General features: G+C 33.5%; 1 protein-coding gene across 16 annotated transcripts in view; it reads left to right on the forward strand.

Moving 5' to 3' along the window:
- The window catches only part of by (focal adhesion protein tensin), a 151,079-nt gene that overhangs the window by 107,463 nt on the left and 24,391 nt on the right, over nt 1-19,225 (forward strand). For 15 of the 16 annotated variants that reach the window (XM_081987375.1, XM_081987376.1, XM_081987381.1 and 12 more), the window contains 7 exons: nt 7,019-7,060; nt 7,993-8,214; nt 11,426-11,598; nt 11,654-11,803; nt 11,862-12,025; nt 12,297-12,515; nt 14,954-15,133. In XM_081987375.1, coding sequence (XP_081843501.1) covers nt 7,019-7,060; nt 7,993-8,214; nt 11,426-11,598; nt 11,654-11,803; nt 11,862-12,025; nt 12,297-12,515; nt 14,954-15,133 — 1,150 coding nt within the window. Of the gene's footprint in view, nt 1-2,073; nt 2,152-7,018; nt 7,061-7,992; nt 8,215-11,425; nt 11,599-11,653; nt 11,804-11,861; nt 12,026-12,296; nt 12,516-14,953; nt 15,134-19,225 lie in introns of those variants that run through there. The other variant, XM_081987387.1, reaches the window with a different exon arrangement.

The raw sequence follows: 19,225 nt of genomic DNA on the forward strand, positions 1-19,225 counted from the left end.
GAGTGTTTGAAATTGATTTCAGTTATAAAAAGTTTTGGAAATCAAGAGAAAGATTGTTGCACATAAAACTCATTTTTTACTACATATTAAAAATAGTCTCTTGACTTTTAATGCTAGAAATGACTTTACTAAGACTAAAGACAGTTCAAAAGATTTTTTTCAGGACTGTAATTGGTATACAACTCAATTTTCTGGACTGAAACATGTCTAGAATTCAATTAAACACTGGAGACAGTCCAAATTAATTGTTTTGGTCTAATTAATTTGTCAAAATTAGTTTTTAAGGCGAATATTGTAGCATTTAGTTCCAAAATTTTTACCTTTATTACTGAAGAGTTTGAAACTTGACGTTTACCATTATAAATAGTCTTAAACTCGATTTTTCAGTCTTAAAGCAATAAAAAGTTCGAATTTCTTAGAAATGCTCCAATTTTTTGAATCGATGAGTGTAGATGTCAAATTAATAGTGAAAGAAGCTTGAAGTGACATTTTTAAAACTATGGACAGTGTACTAACTGGCTCTCAGGGCTGATAAGTCAAAAACTTTGTGAAGATAGTCTCGAAACTAGATTTTTCAGGCTGAACACAGTCTTAAAGCACTAAAAACAGATTTTTAAGAAATGCTCGAATTTTTAGCACTGACGTGTCTAAAGGTCAATTTAATAGTGACAAACCTTGAAATGACATTTTTAAGCCTATAGAAAATTTAAAAATGGTTTTTTTAAGTCTACTATGTCAAAAATTTGGTGAAGATAGTCATGAAACTCGATTTCCCAAGCTGAGAACAGTTTTAAAGCACTAAATAGCCAAGAGTTTTAAGAAAATGAAAAGCAAATTTATTTTCAAGACTAAAATATTGAAATTTGGTTTCATATCATGAAAACTTACTTCAAATGCAAATTTTAAGCTTCTGAAGTCACTTTTCATTGGTTCAGTGTAACTTCTTGTGGTGTAACTTCAAGTCAATTTTCAAGGTTTAAGTGAATGTAAGTGTGAATTTGTAGTCCAAAATTTTAGAAAAACAGTTTTTCATGTCTACAAGTCAATTTTCAATACTAAAGTCTTTCAATTTATATGAAAACTGTGACGACTGACTACAAAGACAGTTTTTAAGCTTCTCAAGTCAATTTTGAAGACTAAAGTCTTTCAATTTGTCTGAAAACTATGAAAATTGGTTACAATAACAATTTTTAAGTTTCTCAAGTTAATTTTCACCGTTTTAAAGTCCATTTACTGGTTTCTCTCAATTTTCAAGACTCAAGTCCTTCAATTTGTCCGGAAACTATGAAAACTGACTAGAAAGGCATTTTTTAAGTCAATTTTGAGCGTTTTCGAGACTATTTTTAACTTAAGTTGGGTTGGTTTTAAGTCTTTGAACGTAATAAGTCAATTATTTCATAAACAAAGTTGCAAATCAGGATTTTATAAGAGATACTAAAACAAAACACAGGAAATGCATATCATTAGCAACTGGCTAATTTAGCTGGAATTTAATTGTAGGTCTGAAAATTATTGCATTGCATCCCTTATCATAACAATCAGAAGACCTAAATTACTCGACAGCTTTCAGTTTTCATCCCCCAAGTCGTTCATAATTTAAAAAGCAATTTTCCTATCAATTTACCTTCTCATAACGCATTCATGGCATTTTAAATGTCTTGAAACCGGCGTCCTTGAGTTGTCATGACTACCAACCTGACAAACTGAAAACTCGTCTAGTTCGGCAGTTCTCGTACAGTGATATCCCAAGATCTGGATAGAAACGAAACTACCCGAGTAATATTCGAAAAGTGTACGGGGAGTCTGGATTCTGGATGGAGTGGATTCCGGCAATGTTAACGGGGCGTGTCGCAATACCGCATTACCGGATGTCCGGAAAAAAACTAGTGCCAGTGAAAATACATATCATACCTGAATATTATGCCATGAAAACAGGGTGAAAATCTGTGATGAAACAATGTGCGTTAAACAAAGATTTTTATATTAAAATACCGGGAAATGTCGGTAAAAAAATCGCAGTCGCTGTTTTCTTTGAAAAGTTGCGCTGCAAAGCGAAATGACCGGACGTTGAATGATATCACAGCGAAAATGTTGTACCAACTTGCCTTCACTGTTTGGCACGTGTCCTTTCATATTGAAAATAAATTGCAGGTATTAATAATGCATTTAAAATAAACTTGTACTTTAATTACTGCTCAACCTGTGTATAATCTTAAAAGTGAACGTTTGATGATGTTATGGAATGTGTTGTCTTGATTACATCATTGTTGATAGCTGAAGGAAAATATTTATGATTTGTTGTTTTTTTCGGATATTTTCATGATTATCTCGAAAACGGTTTACCACGTATACACCCCGATGGAAGGTAACTTTAACTAAATATGACATTTTTCTGTAGTGCACCGGTTTAATCTTGAAAAATAAAAAACTGATTTCTCACTTTCCACAGGGATTTATCCCTCGATTTATTGGGAAAATGTTTAAATTTTGAAAATTGTTTTTGACTACCTAGATAGCTAAGTCTGACGAAAGAAGCGAAATCAGACGTGGATTGTCATTTGTCAAAATGTCCTTTTTTAAGGGTGCCACTCCCTAAAAACTGTCAAAATTGCCATAATTCCGAAACCGTGCCAGGTAGAGCAAAATTGGCGTCAGATTCGTGTTCCCCAGTTTGAAATTAGTAAAAAAGGTCGCTTTGATTGATTGAACAAAATTCAATATAGCCGCTGGTTAGTATAGTAAGCCCAAAAATCACAAATTTGAGTTAAAATTTCGCTTATTTGAAATCTAATCAAATCAATCAATCAATTTTGACGCCCTCTAGCGGCCAATGGACCTAATTTGTACCATTTGGCCGCTAGAATACATCAAAATTGATTATTTTTTTCGAATATTTCTATGAATATCGCAAAAACAGTTTGAGTTAGAAGAATTTTGATTTAATTTAAGAACCATTTTGAAAATTGTCTTTAACTGCTTAGATAATTCAAAGTAACTGACTTTTTGACTTGTTTAACCAGATGGGTAAATTTAATTGTACTTGCAAGCTGGCAACGCTGGAAAAGTCACTTTTTCGCTTAAACAGCACTGCTTTTGTTCTGCTAAAACTGCCCTAAAGCTTTGTAAATACAGTGTTACCACATTGAACTAAAAATAATTCAAAATAACCGACACTTTGACTTGTTTAATCTAGTGAAATCATTTCATTGTGTTTTCAAGCTGGCAACGCTGTAAAATCCACTTTTTGATTGAAAAAAGTCGTTGTTTGGTACTGCTAAAACTGCCCTAGAGTCATATAAAGGCAGTGAAAAAAAATCAAACTAGCAAGACTGCAAAATCTGTATTTTGGGTTAAAAAACACTTGTTTTGTACTGGTAGAATTGTCTCTAAGCCTTGGAAAGGCAATGTTGCCATATTTAATAGAAAATAATTCAAAATATGTAAAAAGCTCCAAAAATTTAAATTTTGAATTTTTATGATACGGGTTGTATCTTAATATAACTTCCGTACAGTTTCTAACATTCTCTGGCCATCGCTAATTGTTTGATAGCTTTTTGTATTATATTCTATAGAATTCTTTGCCGTTACCATTAACCGTACTATGTTAAGTGATATGTAGCATATGTTAATTAATTCGCAGGTTTCTAGATGAACTTGTAAATTGGAAAATCTCCCCATAATATGGGATTTCCGCGTAATCTTCCAACTCTCGTATCGATTTGGCAAAGTCATTAAACTACGCCACTAATATGACCGGAGATTAGAAAAATACAAATTAACCCATAAATATCAACTAAGTGATTATTAATCTAGACATTGTGGACCCTATTTATTAATTAATACATAACCTGTTTGACCATGAGAACCACTCTAAACTAATAATTTCCGTCTTGTCGCTTCACTCTTACCAGATAGTTGATAATATCTTGCTTTCATCTGATTGCAAATAACTGAACAGTCATTATAATTTGCATTGAATATTCAATCATCTACCTAATGACCCTAGAATGTTAAGAATTAAACAGCGATACAGACAAATTGAGTGATTAACAATTGCATGTTATGCCATACATTCGTTCAGTAAATAGCCTATCATCTATCAAGACGTCTAATCAAATATTTTAGATTGTTTTATTTTCTGCTGCATTTGCTTCTGGTTTGTTTTTTCCCATCAGAACATCCCTGTTCTGGTGGTGTATAACCGGGCTAAATATAGAGTTAAACGAGTCTGGCATGTTTGAAGTTTCTAGTTAATGCTATTGCAAGGTGCAGACAGGAATTAGTGTTTATTTTGATTTTTCCTGTTAGCTAACATATTTTATACTGCACTTAATTAAAACCAAGAGAGTAGTACTGATGAGATACTTATTAAAAGGTCTAATTGGATTTCCTGTCAAGAACAAAAGCGTACACTACTTAATCATACAGGGTTATTCATGAGAATCACAGTAATTATATCTGATTCAATGATATTATCGTTGATGTTGGCAAGATTACACTTTTTCATACCGGTCCATTTATAATACCATTTATTGGTTTTATCACAATGTATGGTTGTTCCAAACATTGAATGGTCCCCTCGTTCACCCGACCTAAATCCTCTAGATGATTTTTTTTAAAATCATCTCAATGTATTAATCAAAATCCTATTAAGTCTCACAATTGTCAATTAATTTTCACGATCATTTAACTTTCAAAAGAACCGACTTATGAACAAATTATGCTAGCTAGTTATGGACAAAATTGCTTCTTCATTAAATACCTATACAATAACCTGAAAAAAAACATTACATAATTATTTGGTAAAGCCAGGGAGAAAAGCGGTATCAAAGTTTGAACTGCCAGAAACACAGTTTGAAAAAACAGTCAGGAACAAAATCGCCTGTAAAACCCACTTGAAATAAGAAAATGACTGTATTAAGCACATTTTTGGAATCGTCATTAAATTTTCTATCCACTAACATAAAAAAAAACCAAAAAATTTGTTACAGTCAGGGAGAAAAGCGGTCTCAAAGTTTGAACTGCCAGAAACACAGTTTGAAAAAACAGTCATGAACAAAATCGCCTGTAAAACCCACTTGGAATAAGAAAATGACTGTATTAAGCACATTTTTGGAATTCTCATTAAATTTCCTATCCAATAACCTGAAAAAACACTACAAAAATTGGTACCGTCAGGGAGAAAAGCGGTGTCAAAGTTTGAACTGCCAGTAATACATTTTGAAAGGACAGGCAGGGACAAAATTGCCTGTAAAACCTACTTGGAGTGAGAAAATGTATGTTTTAAGCACATTTTTGGAATCTTTATTGGATATCCTATCCAATAAGTTGAAAAACACCAAAAAATTTGGTACAGTCAGGGAGAAAAGCGGTCTCAAAATTTGAACTGCTAGAAACACAGTTTGAAGGGACAGTCAGGGACAAAATCGCCTGTAAAACCTAATTGGAGTGAGAAAATGACTATTTTAAGCACATTTTTGGAATCCTCATTAAATTTCCTGTCCAAAAACCTGAAAAACACTACAAAATTTGGTACAGTCAGGGAGAAAAGCGGTCTCAAAATTTGAACTGCCAGAAACACTGTTTTAAAGGACAGTCAGAGACAAAATTGCCTGTAAAACACACTTGGAGTGAGAAAATTACTGTTTTAGACACTTTTTTGGAATCCTTATTAAATTTTCTATTCAATAACCTGAAAAAACACTACAAAATTTGGTACAGTCAGGGAGAAAAGCGGTCTCAAAATTTGAACTGCTAGAAACGCAGTTTGAAGGGACAGTCAGGGACAAAATCGCCTGTAGAACCCACTTGGAGTGAGAAAATGACTGTTTTAAGCACATTTTTGGTATTCTCATTAAATTTCCTATCCAAAAACCTGAAAAACACTACAAAATTTGGTACAGTCAGGGAGAAAAGCGGTCTCAAAATTTGAACTGTCAGAAACACTGTTTTAAAGGACAGTCAGAGACAAAATCGCCTGTAAAACCCACTTGCAGTGAGAAAATTACTGTTTTAAGCACATTTTTGGTATTCTCATTAAATTTCCTATCCAAAAACCTGAAAAACACTACAAAATTTGGTACAGTCAGGGAGAAAAGCGGTCTCAAAATTTGAACTGCCAGAAACACTGTTTTAAAGGACAGTCAGAGACAAAATCGCCTGTAAAACCCACTTGCAGTGAGAAAATTACTGTTTTAAGCACATTTTTGGTATTCTCATTAAATTTTCTATCCAAAAACCTGAAAAACACTACAAAACTTGGAACAGTCAGGGAAAAAAGACGTATAAATCTTTGAACTGCCAGAAATACAGTTTGAAAGGACAGTCACGAACAAAATCGTCTGTAAAACCCATTTGGAGTAAGAAACTGACTGTTTTAAGCACATTTTTGGAATCCTCATTAAATTTCCTATCCAATTATCTGAAAAAACACCACAAAATTTGATACAGTCAGAACGAAAAGCGGTGTCAAAATTTGAACTGCCAGAAACACAGTATTTGAAATTTATTTTTTGGTAAATACCGGTAATTTACTTATCACTAATTTTTATTTTCTAATTTAAAATAGAAATTTAGTAACAAAGGTGTGAAAGATATTAAGCTGTATGCAGGCTTATTAATAACTCTGTATATTGTGTCACATTTTTACAAATTACTTTAGTTTGTGCTATACTTACGTATACTTTCTCAGGTCAAACTGAAAATAAAGCGGTCAAATTTACCATGGTCATTAAATGTTATTATCTGCAATCTGTTTTCTAAAAATTACCAGTATCTGTGGGAAACAATAACCATTCCAACATACACGCCCGTTAAAACTAATACATAATAATTACCTAAAGGCAACAGAAAGAAACAAACAAATCGCCAATGATCACACCTTTTTGGAGTACGTTGGCGCCAGTTTCTGTTGATCCCATAATGTACTGACTGGGCAAATAACCAAAAATAAATATGTGGGTCGCTGTAATTTTTTCTGAACTTGATTTGGTACTAAAAAATTGTTTTTTTGTTTCAGCATAACCATGATGAACCATACAAAAATGGATCGGAGATTAAGGTGAGTTAGTTTCCTAAATAGGTACTGTCGTAACACTTTTTTATGTCCTTAATCGAATTATAACTTTTTTGCGGCAATTATCTTTTAATTGGTTTAATTACTTTTTAATTTGCCATCCATTCAATCGCTTTCTCAGAGTGAAATGGTCTTACGATAGAAAAAATCATCTTCCTTGTTTGTACAAAATACCTTTAAAGATTAGATGGAGATATCCAATTACGACCTATGAAAGTAAATTCCTCAACGATCATAAAAGTTTTGATATACGTAGAAATTTATGATTATTCCGCATATTAAGCCTTTTAGATTTTATTTATGGTAGTGGTCCATTTAATTGACAAGTGAAATGGTACTTAATGTTGTTGCTTAAACAGACACTTTTTCACTCCAAGTGGGTTTTACAGGCGAAAATTAATTTCTAAACCTCCCGGATGACCAGAGTTCATTGCGTTTGAACCAAAGTAAAAGATACAATAACCCAGGTGGTGGTAAATGCCTCAGACTGATGGTAATAAACGCATTAAGTAGATATCCAGGGTGGATTTATTATCATGCAAACTGAAATTTGCTTATTTCAGGGTGCAAGTATAAAAATTCAGTTGAAAGTGAATTAAATTACTTGAATTTATATTCAGCTTTTTTTAGTAGTTAAATTGGAATAAAACCGTCAGGACAGTAAATAAATTGCCTTTCATATGCAAAAAGTGGATATTGGTTTCAGTTGACATTTAACACAAGAATAATTTATTGTCTCATTATCTTCAAATACACTATGTGGTCCCATAATATCAATGTTGTCTATAAAGGACAGTTAATTTCCTTCTAAGGCACCATTTAGATTTACTGACCATTAAAAAAGAGACTATTATATGTAATAGCTAAATTATCATAGATAACTTAGGGTGGCATTCATGGAGTAAATTTTCTTTCAGATGCTAAGATCGACCTCTTATAATGGATATGGCGAGGCTCTTACCAGTCAACCCAGACCCACCCGACCTGTATCGAATGTACAAGGAAGCATGGACCTAAGCTATGTCACAGAAAGGATCATATCCATGTGGTTTCCTGCCTCTGCCACTTCCCATTCATATAGGCAAGGGCAGAGGCAGGCAGCTCATATGCTTGGAAACAAACACGGTGATAACTATATGGTACGTTTGCCTTTATGTTATTCTTTTAACTTACTTTAAATAGTTTAAAAAGGCAACATGGAAAGAAAAATAAGTCAAAATAGTAATAGTTGCACACAATTCTTTATTGGAGGAACTTTCCATGAAAAAATATGTTGCAAATACGATCACAAACTAGAAAGAAGTTAACAATAGTTTCTTACTCAAAAGTGTAGAAAGAAGAAAAGAAAAAGGTCATTTAAAATCATTTCATTTTGCTATTTTGCTGTCAATTGTAACCTTAAGTAGCGTTTTGTTTCTTAAGGTTTTTCTTCTGGCCTTTTTGATATTTGCTCTGGTTGTAGCTGTTTTTAGGTCTCCTTCTCACTGATTCCACAGATAACAAAATGTTATGCTTAGTGTTGATCTCAGCATTGCTTAACCAGTCATTCTTTACCAATTTATCAGTTTCTAAAACACTAAACTAGGAAGTCTTTAATTAATAATTAGTTTGGCACCTAAGATTGCTTCCAGGAACATTTTCTAGCAAACATTTCTCATAACAAATTTGATAATTTTAGTTAAGCTTACAAAACCTCTGGATTTTTTTTGCTCTCAATGTGTTTGACATTAAAATTCTTTCTTCCTATACATCATTGATTTATTTCAATCACGTCTGTATTTTTGTTATAGTTTACTTAAGTCGGCGTCGTCGGTGGCTGGATTTAGGTCAATAACTCAGTTCGAATGTCTATAATGGCATCCCAACTGATCCGATTACTAAATAATGAACACAAGGACACAGCAACAAATACAGATTCATAAATTTGTACAAAAGGATTTTCAATTTTTTTACACCTATTTTTAGTAATGGGTAAATTACAAATTCTGTGTTTCTGATGGCAATTCAAATTTTGACACCCTATTTTATCGCTGACTGTATTAAATTTCGTAGTGTTTTTTCATGTTATTGGTTAGGAAATTTAATGAGGATTCCAAAAATGTACTTAAAACAGTCATTTTCTCACTCCAAGTGGGTTTTACAGGCGATTTTGTCTCAGACTGTCCTTTCAAACTGTGTTTCTGGCAGTTCAAATTTTGATACCGCTTTTCTGCCTGACTGTACCAAATTTTGCTGTGTTTTTTTCGGTTATTGGATAGCAAATTTAATGACGATTCCAAAAATGGGGTTAAAACAGTCATTTTCTCACTCCAAGTGGGTTTTACAGGCAATTTTGTCTCAGACTGTCCTTTCAATCTGTGTTTCTGGCAGTTCAAATTTTGACACCGCTTTTCTCCCTGACTGTACCAAATTTTGCTGTGTTTTTTTTAGGTTATTGGATAGCAAATTTAATGACGATTCCAAAAATGTGGTTAAAACAGTCATTTTCTCACTCCAAGTGGGTTTTACAGGCGATTTTGTCCCAGACTGTCCTTTCAAACTGTGTTTCTGGCAGTTCAAATTTTGACACCGCTTTTCTCCTTGACTGTACCAAATTTTGCTGTATTTTTTTTAGGTTATTGGATAGCAAATTTAATGAGGATTCCAGAAATGGGGTTAAAACAGTCAAGTTCTCACTCCAAGTGGGTTTTACAGGCAGTTTTGTCTCAGACTGTCCTTTCAAACTGTGTTTCTGGCAGTTCAAACTTTGACACCGCTTTTCTCCCTGACTGTACCAAATTTTGCTGTATTTTTTTTAGGTTACTGGTTAGGAAATTTAATGAAGATTTCAAAAATGTGGTTAAAACAGTCATTTTCTCACTCCAAGTGGGTTTTACAGGCGATTTTGTCACAAACTGTTCTTTCAAACTGTGGTTCTGGCAGTTTTGACACCGTTTTTTTCCCTGACTGTATTAAATTTTGTAGTGTTTTTTCATGTTATTGGACAGGAAATTTAATGAGGATTCCAAAAATGTGCTTAAAGCCGTCATTTTCTCATTTCAAGTCGGTTTGACAAGGAATTTTGTTCCTGACTGTTAAAAGATGGGTTTAAAAAGTTTTCTTGCAGTATTGGATACTAAACGTGTTTCTGAGATTTGTGACAGTTATTTTGACGTGTAGTCACGTGACTGTCTAGCTAAATTATCCTCCAAAAACCACGTGATGTCAAAACTGTCAAAATTTGTCTAGAATTTGCAAGAGTTACAGTAACATAGTTTTCTTACAGTTTTTGAAACAAGAATTTTACTTTACCTTACTGATTAAGGTAAATTTACGCCAATTATTTCTATGTTTACTAGTAAGTAGTGGTTTTTTACAGAATTATAATACCCAAAAGCATGGCGAGAATTGCATGTTTTACTTACACAACCAGTGCTAAAACAATATCCAATGCTGCGAATCCAATAAAAAATTCAAAAGGAAGAGGTGTAACCGGTACAAGTGCACGTTTTCATGGTAAATGGTTATAAATAATATTCGTTACCTGCGGCATTTGACATATGGGATGCAACCGAGATTTTTTTATAGTTTTACAGACTACGCCGCTGCTTACAGACCGGAACAGGAAACCGTAGTTCTAATAAAAGTCCCTCGGGCAGACGTCCAGAAGAACCTATTGCTCTATTTTCTCTTTTATTGACTTTTTGTCTGGAATCAGAGCTCGGTACATTTCTGTAATAGGTGGTCATATATTATCAACATGTTATGGCACGACTAATTGGCCACCAGGATAGTATATGTGTACAGTTTTGGCTCTCATTTTTGATTTGTAGTTTTTGTTTCATTGTAACGCACAAAAGAGCTTAGAACTTTTCATGGTGCAGTATTTACGTAAATCACAGCACTATTCCTATAGTTGGTCAGGAAATACGCAAATGATCCACATATGTATCAGAAATTTTAAAAGGCAAAAGCAGCATTTACCAGAGAATATAATTTTCTAAATTGGAAAAACTTAAGTAAGGGAATGTGAAGTCTATATACACTCACAGTGAAGGTGTATGTATAAGAAAGAGGTGAAAAAACACACAACTTTCTCCACAATTAATTTATTAGGCTTCTATAGACAAAGATGACACGCTCTATGTGTTTTGAGCACATAAGTGCCCATCATCAGGAGCTTGTATTCTTAATATTATAAATTAAAACATCATTACTTCAGACAAACCAAATGCACGAAAACTCACTCTAACAGTTTAGTTGAATCTTGTCAAGTTTTTGTTATTAAACAGTTAGTCAGTAAACTAAATTTTACCATATTTACTCTAATCAAATATTGACAAATCGTTTAAAACTTTTAATTTTTTAAAGGTATTCAATCTTTCCGAACCGAAACGAGCCCTTCGAACTGAACATAAATACGTCAAGGAAGTGGGTTGGACACCAAATCTGGCACCACCTCTGGAACGGTTGTGCAGTGTTTGTAAAGAAATTGATTCATGGTTGTCTAAAGATGTACATAGGATAGCGGTGCTACATTCAAGGTTTGTAGTTTTAACAGTATTTCAAACGTAAACTAAGTTTTTTTAAAATTTTTAGGGGTTCCAAAGAAAAATTAGGCGTAATAGTGGCCGCGTACATGCATTATTCCAGTATATGTGGCACTGCCGAACAGGCGCTAGATAGATTTTCGATGAGAAGGTTTCTGGACGACAACGTTGGGCCCTTGAAATTACCTTCAAATAAAAGGTTTGCCTTTAGTTATAGTTTTGCACTTATCATTTATTAAGTGATTTACTGTTTTTAGATATGTGGACTACTTTGCCGGTTTGTTATCTCATAACATTAAAATCAACACTGCGCCCCTTTATCTGACCCACATAACCGTTTTGGGCACTCCTTCCTTTCAAAATGGAGGAAGCAGAGCGTTTCTGAAGCTGTATGAAGGACAAACAGCAGTTTACACATCAGGTAGGTGGTGACATAATAATATAAGTTTGTTTTGAAAATATTATGAACTGGTTCCCAAAACTTTCAAGATAATCCATACTATCAATCATTCTTGAGATTAACGTTTGGACTATACCGGATAATCTGAATCCAAATTTTTTCATAATAGAAAATAATAGTCTAATCTTATGGGCATGTTTTGATAGATTTTGACATTGTCAGCTGTACTATATTGCTAAAATTATTGACAAGAAAAGGTCAAATGACTGTAATGTGTTTTTCTCTTTTTTAGGCATTTACACAGTTTCAAGGGGCATATCTCAGTTCACGGTGAACATAGCAGGCGAACGTAAACGTGGCCTTCAACTTCGTGGTGATATTTTAATTAAGTGCTACCATCGTGGCCTAGGTAACGACCGAGAAACCATTTTCGCGTGCCAGTTTCATACCTGTGCTGTGGCGGACCATATTCTCTGCTTTACCCGGCAGGAGTTGGATTATGCGTCTAATGGTAAGTCTGTTACGATTATTGTTACAGCTTTATTAAATTAACTACCTGGAAAGTCGAGTAGTTAACTAGAAAAGGGGACGCAAAGAAATATAGGATTGTTTCTAGTAGAGTATGTAACTAATGTCAATAAGACACACTGAGAGACTACTTCTTTTTAATGTCAATAAGATCTGAAATCAGCTTCACCCCATCCGGTAGATGTTGATTTCTGTTAATCCAATTCCCTCAGTTGCGCACATTTTGAAGAATCAGATCATACAGAGTGTCACAAAACAGATGTACGACCTTCAGTTTTGTTTAATACCACACTTTTTATGATTTTATGAATACTTGGAATTAACATAACATTCTATTGGTCAATTATTTCTTCAACTTCAAAGCAAGTAAGAATATCATATTCCACAAAAGTTCTAACTTATTTGGAGAAGTATCATTTAAAAGATAGTTTGTGCCTATCTATGAAATATTTGAAAAACAAATTTTGCATATACGTACTACTTCTCTGTGACTTTTCTGTGTATATTTCATTTCTTCCCCAAAAAACACATAAATTTTATTATGACCATCATATGCGCATCATCATATGATGGTCATAATAAAATTTAAACAGTTAATCTTGTATAAGTGATTTCTATAGTTAAACTGCAATAATTTGATTATCATGTATATCAATTTAGGTTGATTTACATTCTAACCTATTCGAATAGACAGTTCCTAGTTACGAATTAACTTAAAAGATCGCACCAAAATGTACTATTTTTGGTGATTACACTTTATACTCACGTATGCCACTTGCTGTAGATTAGAGATTTACTGCTGTCGATATAGAACGATAACTACTTGATCGATAAGGTTTCATTGAAACCCTACAGTAGCAATGTTAGCCGCTTACATACTAAAAAATCTTTTTCCCATATAAATATATTACAAATTAATAAAATGTTTATACTTTTACTTAAAAAAATTTATTCAAGTAATTAAAATAAGTAACAAAAATGATTTGTTAAGATAGGCATAAATAAACTTCCTTAATATTCTCAGCGGTTTTCTCTGAAAACCACCGTTTTTATACTGGTCGGTCAGGAAGTATAACTGGATTGCCGTACTGGATATCCCTATTTGATTACTTTTGTTGTTTATGTGAAAATACCTACATGATAAGAGACAACTGTTATCAGCTAAAACGGATTACATCGAAAATGCGCAAAATATCTGCTTCCAAATCATGATCCAACGGTTGTAATTCCAAAAACTCACTACTAGAAATCGAGCTTTATGTGATGTAGCCTTGAATTCAGTGCAAAAGTGTGGTATTTCTTGTTTTAGTCTGAGTTACTACCAAAATAATTGAGGAAGCAAAAGGCAATGTTAGGTAAGAGTTTTTTTGCAATTGCCTGTATCGATAATAAAAAAAATATATTTGATCTAAGATATTGATATTCCATTATCCTATATTTGCTGATTATTGATTAAATTGATAAAAAAACGTCACCCATGAAAATTATGAAACGTTATAAAACGATACAAAGTGGCATTGCTTATTTTGGAAATTTACATTCTTTGTACTAGCTTTTAAATTTGTATTTTCTTTAATACCTTTAATACTCAATAATGTTTTACATTATTTCGGTCGCTTAATTAATAAGAATTTGTCCCTGACTGTCCTTTCAAACTGTGTTTCTGACACTTTAAACTTTGATCTTTTTTCTCCTGACTGTACTGAACTTTTCTCCCTGACTGTACTTAATTTTATAATGTTTTTTTATGTCATTGGATAGGAAATTTAATGAGGATTCCAAAAATGTGCTTAAAACTGTAATTTTCTGTCTCCAAGTGGGTTTTACTAGCAATTTTCTTCCTGACTGTCCTTAGAAACTGTCTTTCTGGCAGTTCAAACTTGGACACCACTTTTCTCCCTGACTATACTCAATTTTGTGGTGTTTTTTATGTCACTAGATAGGAAATTTAGTGAGGATTCCAAAAATGTGCTTGAAACTGTTATTTAACAAATAAGGGAGTAATTTAGGGTAAAACCAACGAGTGTCAATGAGTTTATGATGAAGCAACTTTGACGCCCTCTAGCGGCCAAACGGTATGACCAATCAACTCATGTTATGACATTTTTGAAAAGCTTGAAATCTGCTCTATTTCTTGTTTTCTATGACATTTTGACGTAACTTGTCAAATAAGGGAGTAATTCAGGGTCAAAGCAACGAGTGTCAAAAACTGTAATTTTTTGGTGAAGTAACTTTAACGCCCTCTAGCGGCCAAACGGTATGACCAACCAACTCATGTTATGACATATAATACATTAAAAAAATATGTTAGATATTGTAGAATACCCATATGATAATAAAATTTAGTTAATCGATGTTATCATACCTAATGTGTATGAGGTAAGACCACTAGAGTAATAATTATACAAATTTGTGTTCCAGATCCAAGATTTCCGATAGACGGTGTTGTTGAACTACATTTTTCACCCGGTCCTGAAGCTAGACATCCAGCTCCAGCTCCAACTCCAGCTGTACCATTTGTGGCCGCCATAGACGATCCAATTGTTAGAGCAGACAGTCCTTTTAACTACGACGAGTACGAGGAAGATAATTCAGATTCTGGTAAGTCATCATCGGTCACAAGAATTCATAAGCTTTCTCTTGTAATTTCACAAGAAAAATGAGGATAATAACATCGTATGTCAGTCGTGGCAGCAAGTCCAAAATAGTCAACAATTTTTGCGTCACACACGAAATATCCTAGAGCGAAAAACCAAATGGTTGCGTGTTGCAAATCTCTCTTTTGTTGAAACCATATCTTGAGGCAGCTTAATAGATTGGCACGAACTACCACGCAATTTGCATTGGACGTTTAAGCCTAACAGCTTTTAGGAATAAACAAAATTGTGTCGGTCGTGCTAGTTGATGTTCAAATATGTTACATTGTTTTGTACCTCTATGGGATTGAATTTGACAGTGTCTGCAGGTTTAGAACAGAACAAAAGACAGAGCTGCATAACCTGTAACTGACGACCAAATGTCATAACTGTCAAAATTCCTCTTATAAAGCTATAAAATACGTCTGATATTGATTTTACTAGATTTTAAGAGTGTTTTGTGGTTTTACAGCTCTATGGAAATAATTTTGACCGGTGTCATCTAAAATTAAATCAGAAACACACGACCAAATGTTATAAATGCCAAAAATGCACTGATGAAGGTACAAAATGCATTCAACCAAAGTTAAACTGATTTTCTTATATTTCTTATTTATTTAAATTCTGTTAACGTAACTCCATTTTAGTTTGATTTTTGCTATACAGGGTTAGCCACCCAAACCGTTCATTAAAAGTTTATTAGGATCTAATATCAATAGAAATTTGAAATTCTGGAATTGTCTGGAATGTTTTTAAAATATTTTCATCTTTCTGTCACTTCCCGTTTAACCGAAAGTTGATGTCTATCTACAACGGTTTTTGCGATATTGATGAAAAATGACACTTTCACGTTTTCAAGTGTCATAACTCTTAACCAGAATGAGATAGAGCAAAACGGCTTGCATGTTCTTATCTTAACTTTTTGAGATCTATCATTTCTAATTTTGACAGGTGTCAAAAATTTTATGAATCAGTAAAAAATTTACACCTGTCAAATTTTCTAATATAACCACGCAATAGATCTAAAAAAGTTAAGATGTGAACATGCAAACCGTTTTGCTCTATTTTATTCAAATTAGGAGGTATGACACTTTAAAAATTAAAAATGTCATTTTTCAAACGTCAATATTTCGAAAACCGTTGCAGATAGCTATAGGTTAGGTTAGGTATGATACATCAAAAATATTTCAAATCGATTAATTGTGTACACTTTGTATTTATTTTGCACTATCTAAATGTGGTTAACGCGTTAATCTATTTTTTTATCACTCTTCCTAATGCTGGATTTTCCATTTTAGGTTATTAGGTTAGGTTTGCAAATTTAGGCTGGAAATGCTCAATTGAAACCCTTATTATCCAATTTACATTACTTCTGATCGTTCTGATACAATTACTTTTGATTACCCCACGTTAGTTTAAAAGTAAATGCAACACTTATACATGTTTAACATCGGAAGCAGTATAAACCAATTACAGCAATCAGTTGCAATTGCTTCTCTCCCAATATACAGGTAAATGAATGCGCCTTCAGGGTGTTAACGGCCAGATGAAATACCGGCAAACTAATTATACGACTGCCAAGGAAATGATATTGAAGTGGAACTACTAATCTGATAGCAATGGCTTTGGTAAAAGGTTTAGTTAAACTGCACATTAACCGAAATGAATATACTTGTGCGAATTCGTTTGCGCCAACGATTAATTAACTTGCATACAAATGACCGGTTCTTTTGAGCCGTTAAGTCATCACAACGATCAGTTAGTGCTCGTCCTAGAGTGAATCACCTGTATATAAACGTGAAATACACAGAACACCTACTACAGATTTACAATGCTGTCTAAATATACATTCGCTCATTTGCCTGTGAAGTAAGCCTGTTTCAGTCGATTTACTACTGGTTTAACGTTATTTTGAGACCTGACTGGAGTTATTTTTGAGTCAGATCCTCAAGACTAAGGCTGCGGACAAGTTTTTTTTCTCTATCTTGTGTCTGCGGTTTATCTTAGGTGGTTACATAAATCGGAAGTGCGGGAATAGTGATCTGGTTTTAAATCGGATTTAGTGGACGTTATTTCTATAAGGTGAGAATTCCACTTTAACAGTTGTTTACTAATTAAAGTTCCAGACAATCCTTTTTTAACTCTAAGTTTACCAGTACAAGTACAAGTTTGAAATATTAAAAGGAAAGGAGATTAATAGTACCTAAATGCTGTCTGCGTTAGTGAAAACGAGTTCATTACTTCAATTTGTCAATATTTTGACAGTTTTCTGCTCTGTTTCAACTATTAAATTAAATTGAAGTCTATATCAATAAAGTTATGAGATGTCTAAATTGTTATAGTTCTACAGAGTGGACCACTAATTCTGCTGATGAGACATCTACACGGCGATCTGCTTTCAAAAAACAATCTTTTCTATGAGCAGTTTATGACATGAGCAATACCATTTTTGCGATTTTAATATTGTTGCGATACTATTCTTCACATGAAGTACGAATGTTCTTAACTGGTTATACTTTGTTTATTCTAAGTGGGCACGTGTACTATTAAATGATAACGGTACACTCAGGTTATTTCTAAAAATTGTTTTTGTTTTGTGAAAAAAAAATTTGACCGGTAATTTACCAGTAAATTACTGGTAAATCACAAATACTGTGTTTCAGGCTTTTTTTAGGTTATTGAGTCGGAAAATTAGTGAGGATTCCAAAAATGTGCTTAAAACAGTCGTTTTCTCACTCCAAGTGGGTTTTACAGGCGATATTGTCCCTGAATGTCCTTTCAAATTGGATTTCTGGCAGTTCAAGTTTTGACACCGCTTTTCTCTCTGACGGTACCAAATTTTGTGGTATTTTTCAGGTTATTGGATAGGAAATTTAATGTAGATTTCAAAAATGTGCCTAAAACAGTCATTTTCTCATTTCAAGAGCGTTTTTCAGACCATTTTGTCTCTGACTCTCCTTTTATACTGTGTTTCTGACAGTTCAAATTTTCACACCGCTTTTGTCGCTGACTACCAAATTTTTTAGTAATTTTCCAGGTTATTGGATAGGAAATTTAATGAAGATTCCAAAAATGTGCTTAAAACAGTAATTTTCTCACTACAAGTGGGTTTTATAGGCGATTTTGTCGCTGACTGTCCTTTCGAACTGTGTTTCTGACAGTTCAAATTTGACACCGCTTTTCTCCCTAACTGTATTAAATTTTGTAATAATTTTTTAAGTTACTGGATAGGAAATTTAATGATGATTTCAAAAATGTGCTTAAAACAGTCATTTTCTCACTTCAAGTGGATTTTACAGGCGATATTGTCCCTGACTGTGTTTTTAAATTGGGTTTCTGGCAGTTCTAGTTTTGACACCGCTTTTCTCTCTGACGGTACCAAATTTTGTAGTATTTTTCAGGTTATTGGATCGGAAATTTAATGTAGATTTCAAAAATGTGGTTAAAACAGTCATTTTCTCACTCCAAGTGGATTTTACAAGCGATATTGTCCCTGACTGTCCTTTTAAACTGTGTTTCTGGCAGTTCACATTTTGACACCGCTTTTGTCCCTGACTGTACCAAATTTTGTAGTAATTTTCTAGGTTATTGGATAGGAAATTTAATGAAGATTCCAAAAATGTGCTTAAAACAGTCGTTTTCTCACTCCAAGTGGATTTTACAGACGATATTGTCCCTGACTGTCCTTTTAAATTGGGTTTCTGGGAGTTCTAGTTTTGACACCGCTTTTCTCTCTGACGGTACCAAATTTTGTAGTATTTTTCAGGTTATTGGATCGGAAATTTAATGTAGATTTCAAAAATGTGGTTAAAACAGTCAATTTTTCGCTCCAAGTGGGTTTTACAGGGGATTTTGTCGCTGACTGTCCTTTCAAACTGTGTTTCTGGCAGTTCAAATTTTGACACCGCTTTTGTACCTGACTGTACCAAATTTTGTAGTAATTTTCCAGGTTATTGGATAGGAAATTTAATAAAGATTCCAAAAATGTGCTTAGAACAGTCGTTTTCTCACTCCAAGTGGATTTTACAGGCGATATTGTCCCTGACTGTCCTTTTAA

The sequence above is a fragment of the Ips typographus genome, linkage group LG9, assembly GCF_016097725.1.
Source record: "Ips typographus isolate SLU linkage group LG9, UJ_Ityp_2.0, whole genome shotgun sequence".
Lineage (NCBI taxonomy): Eukaryota > Metazoa > Arthropoda > Insecta > Coleoptera > Curculionidae > Ips > Ips typographus.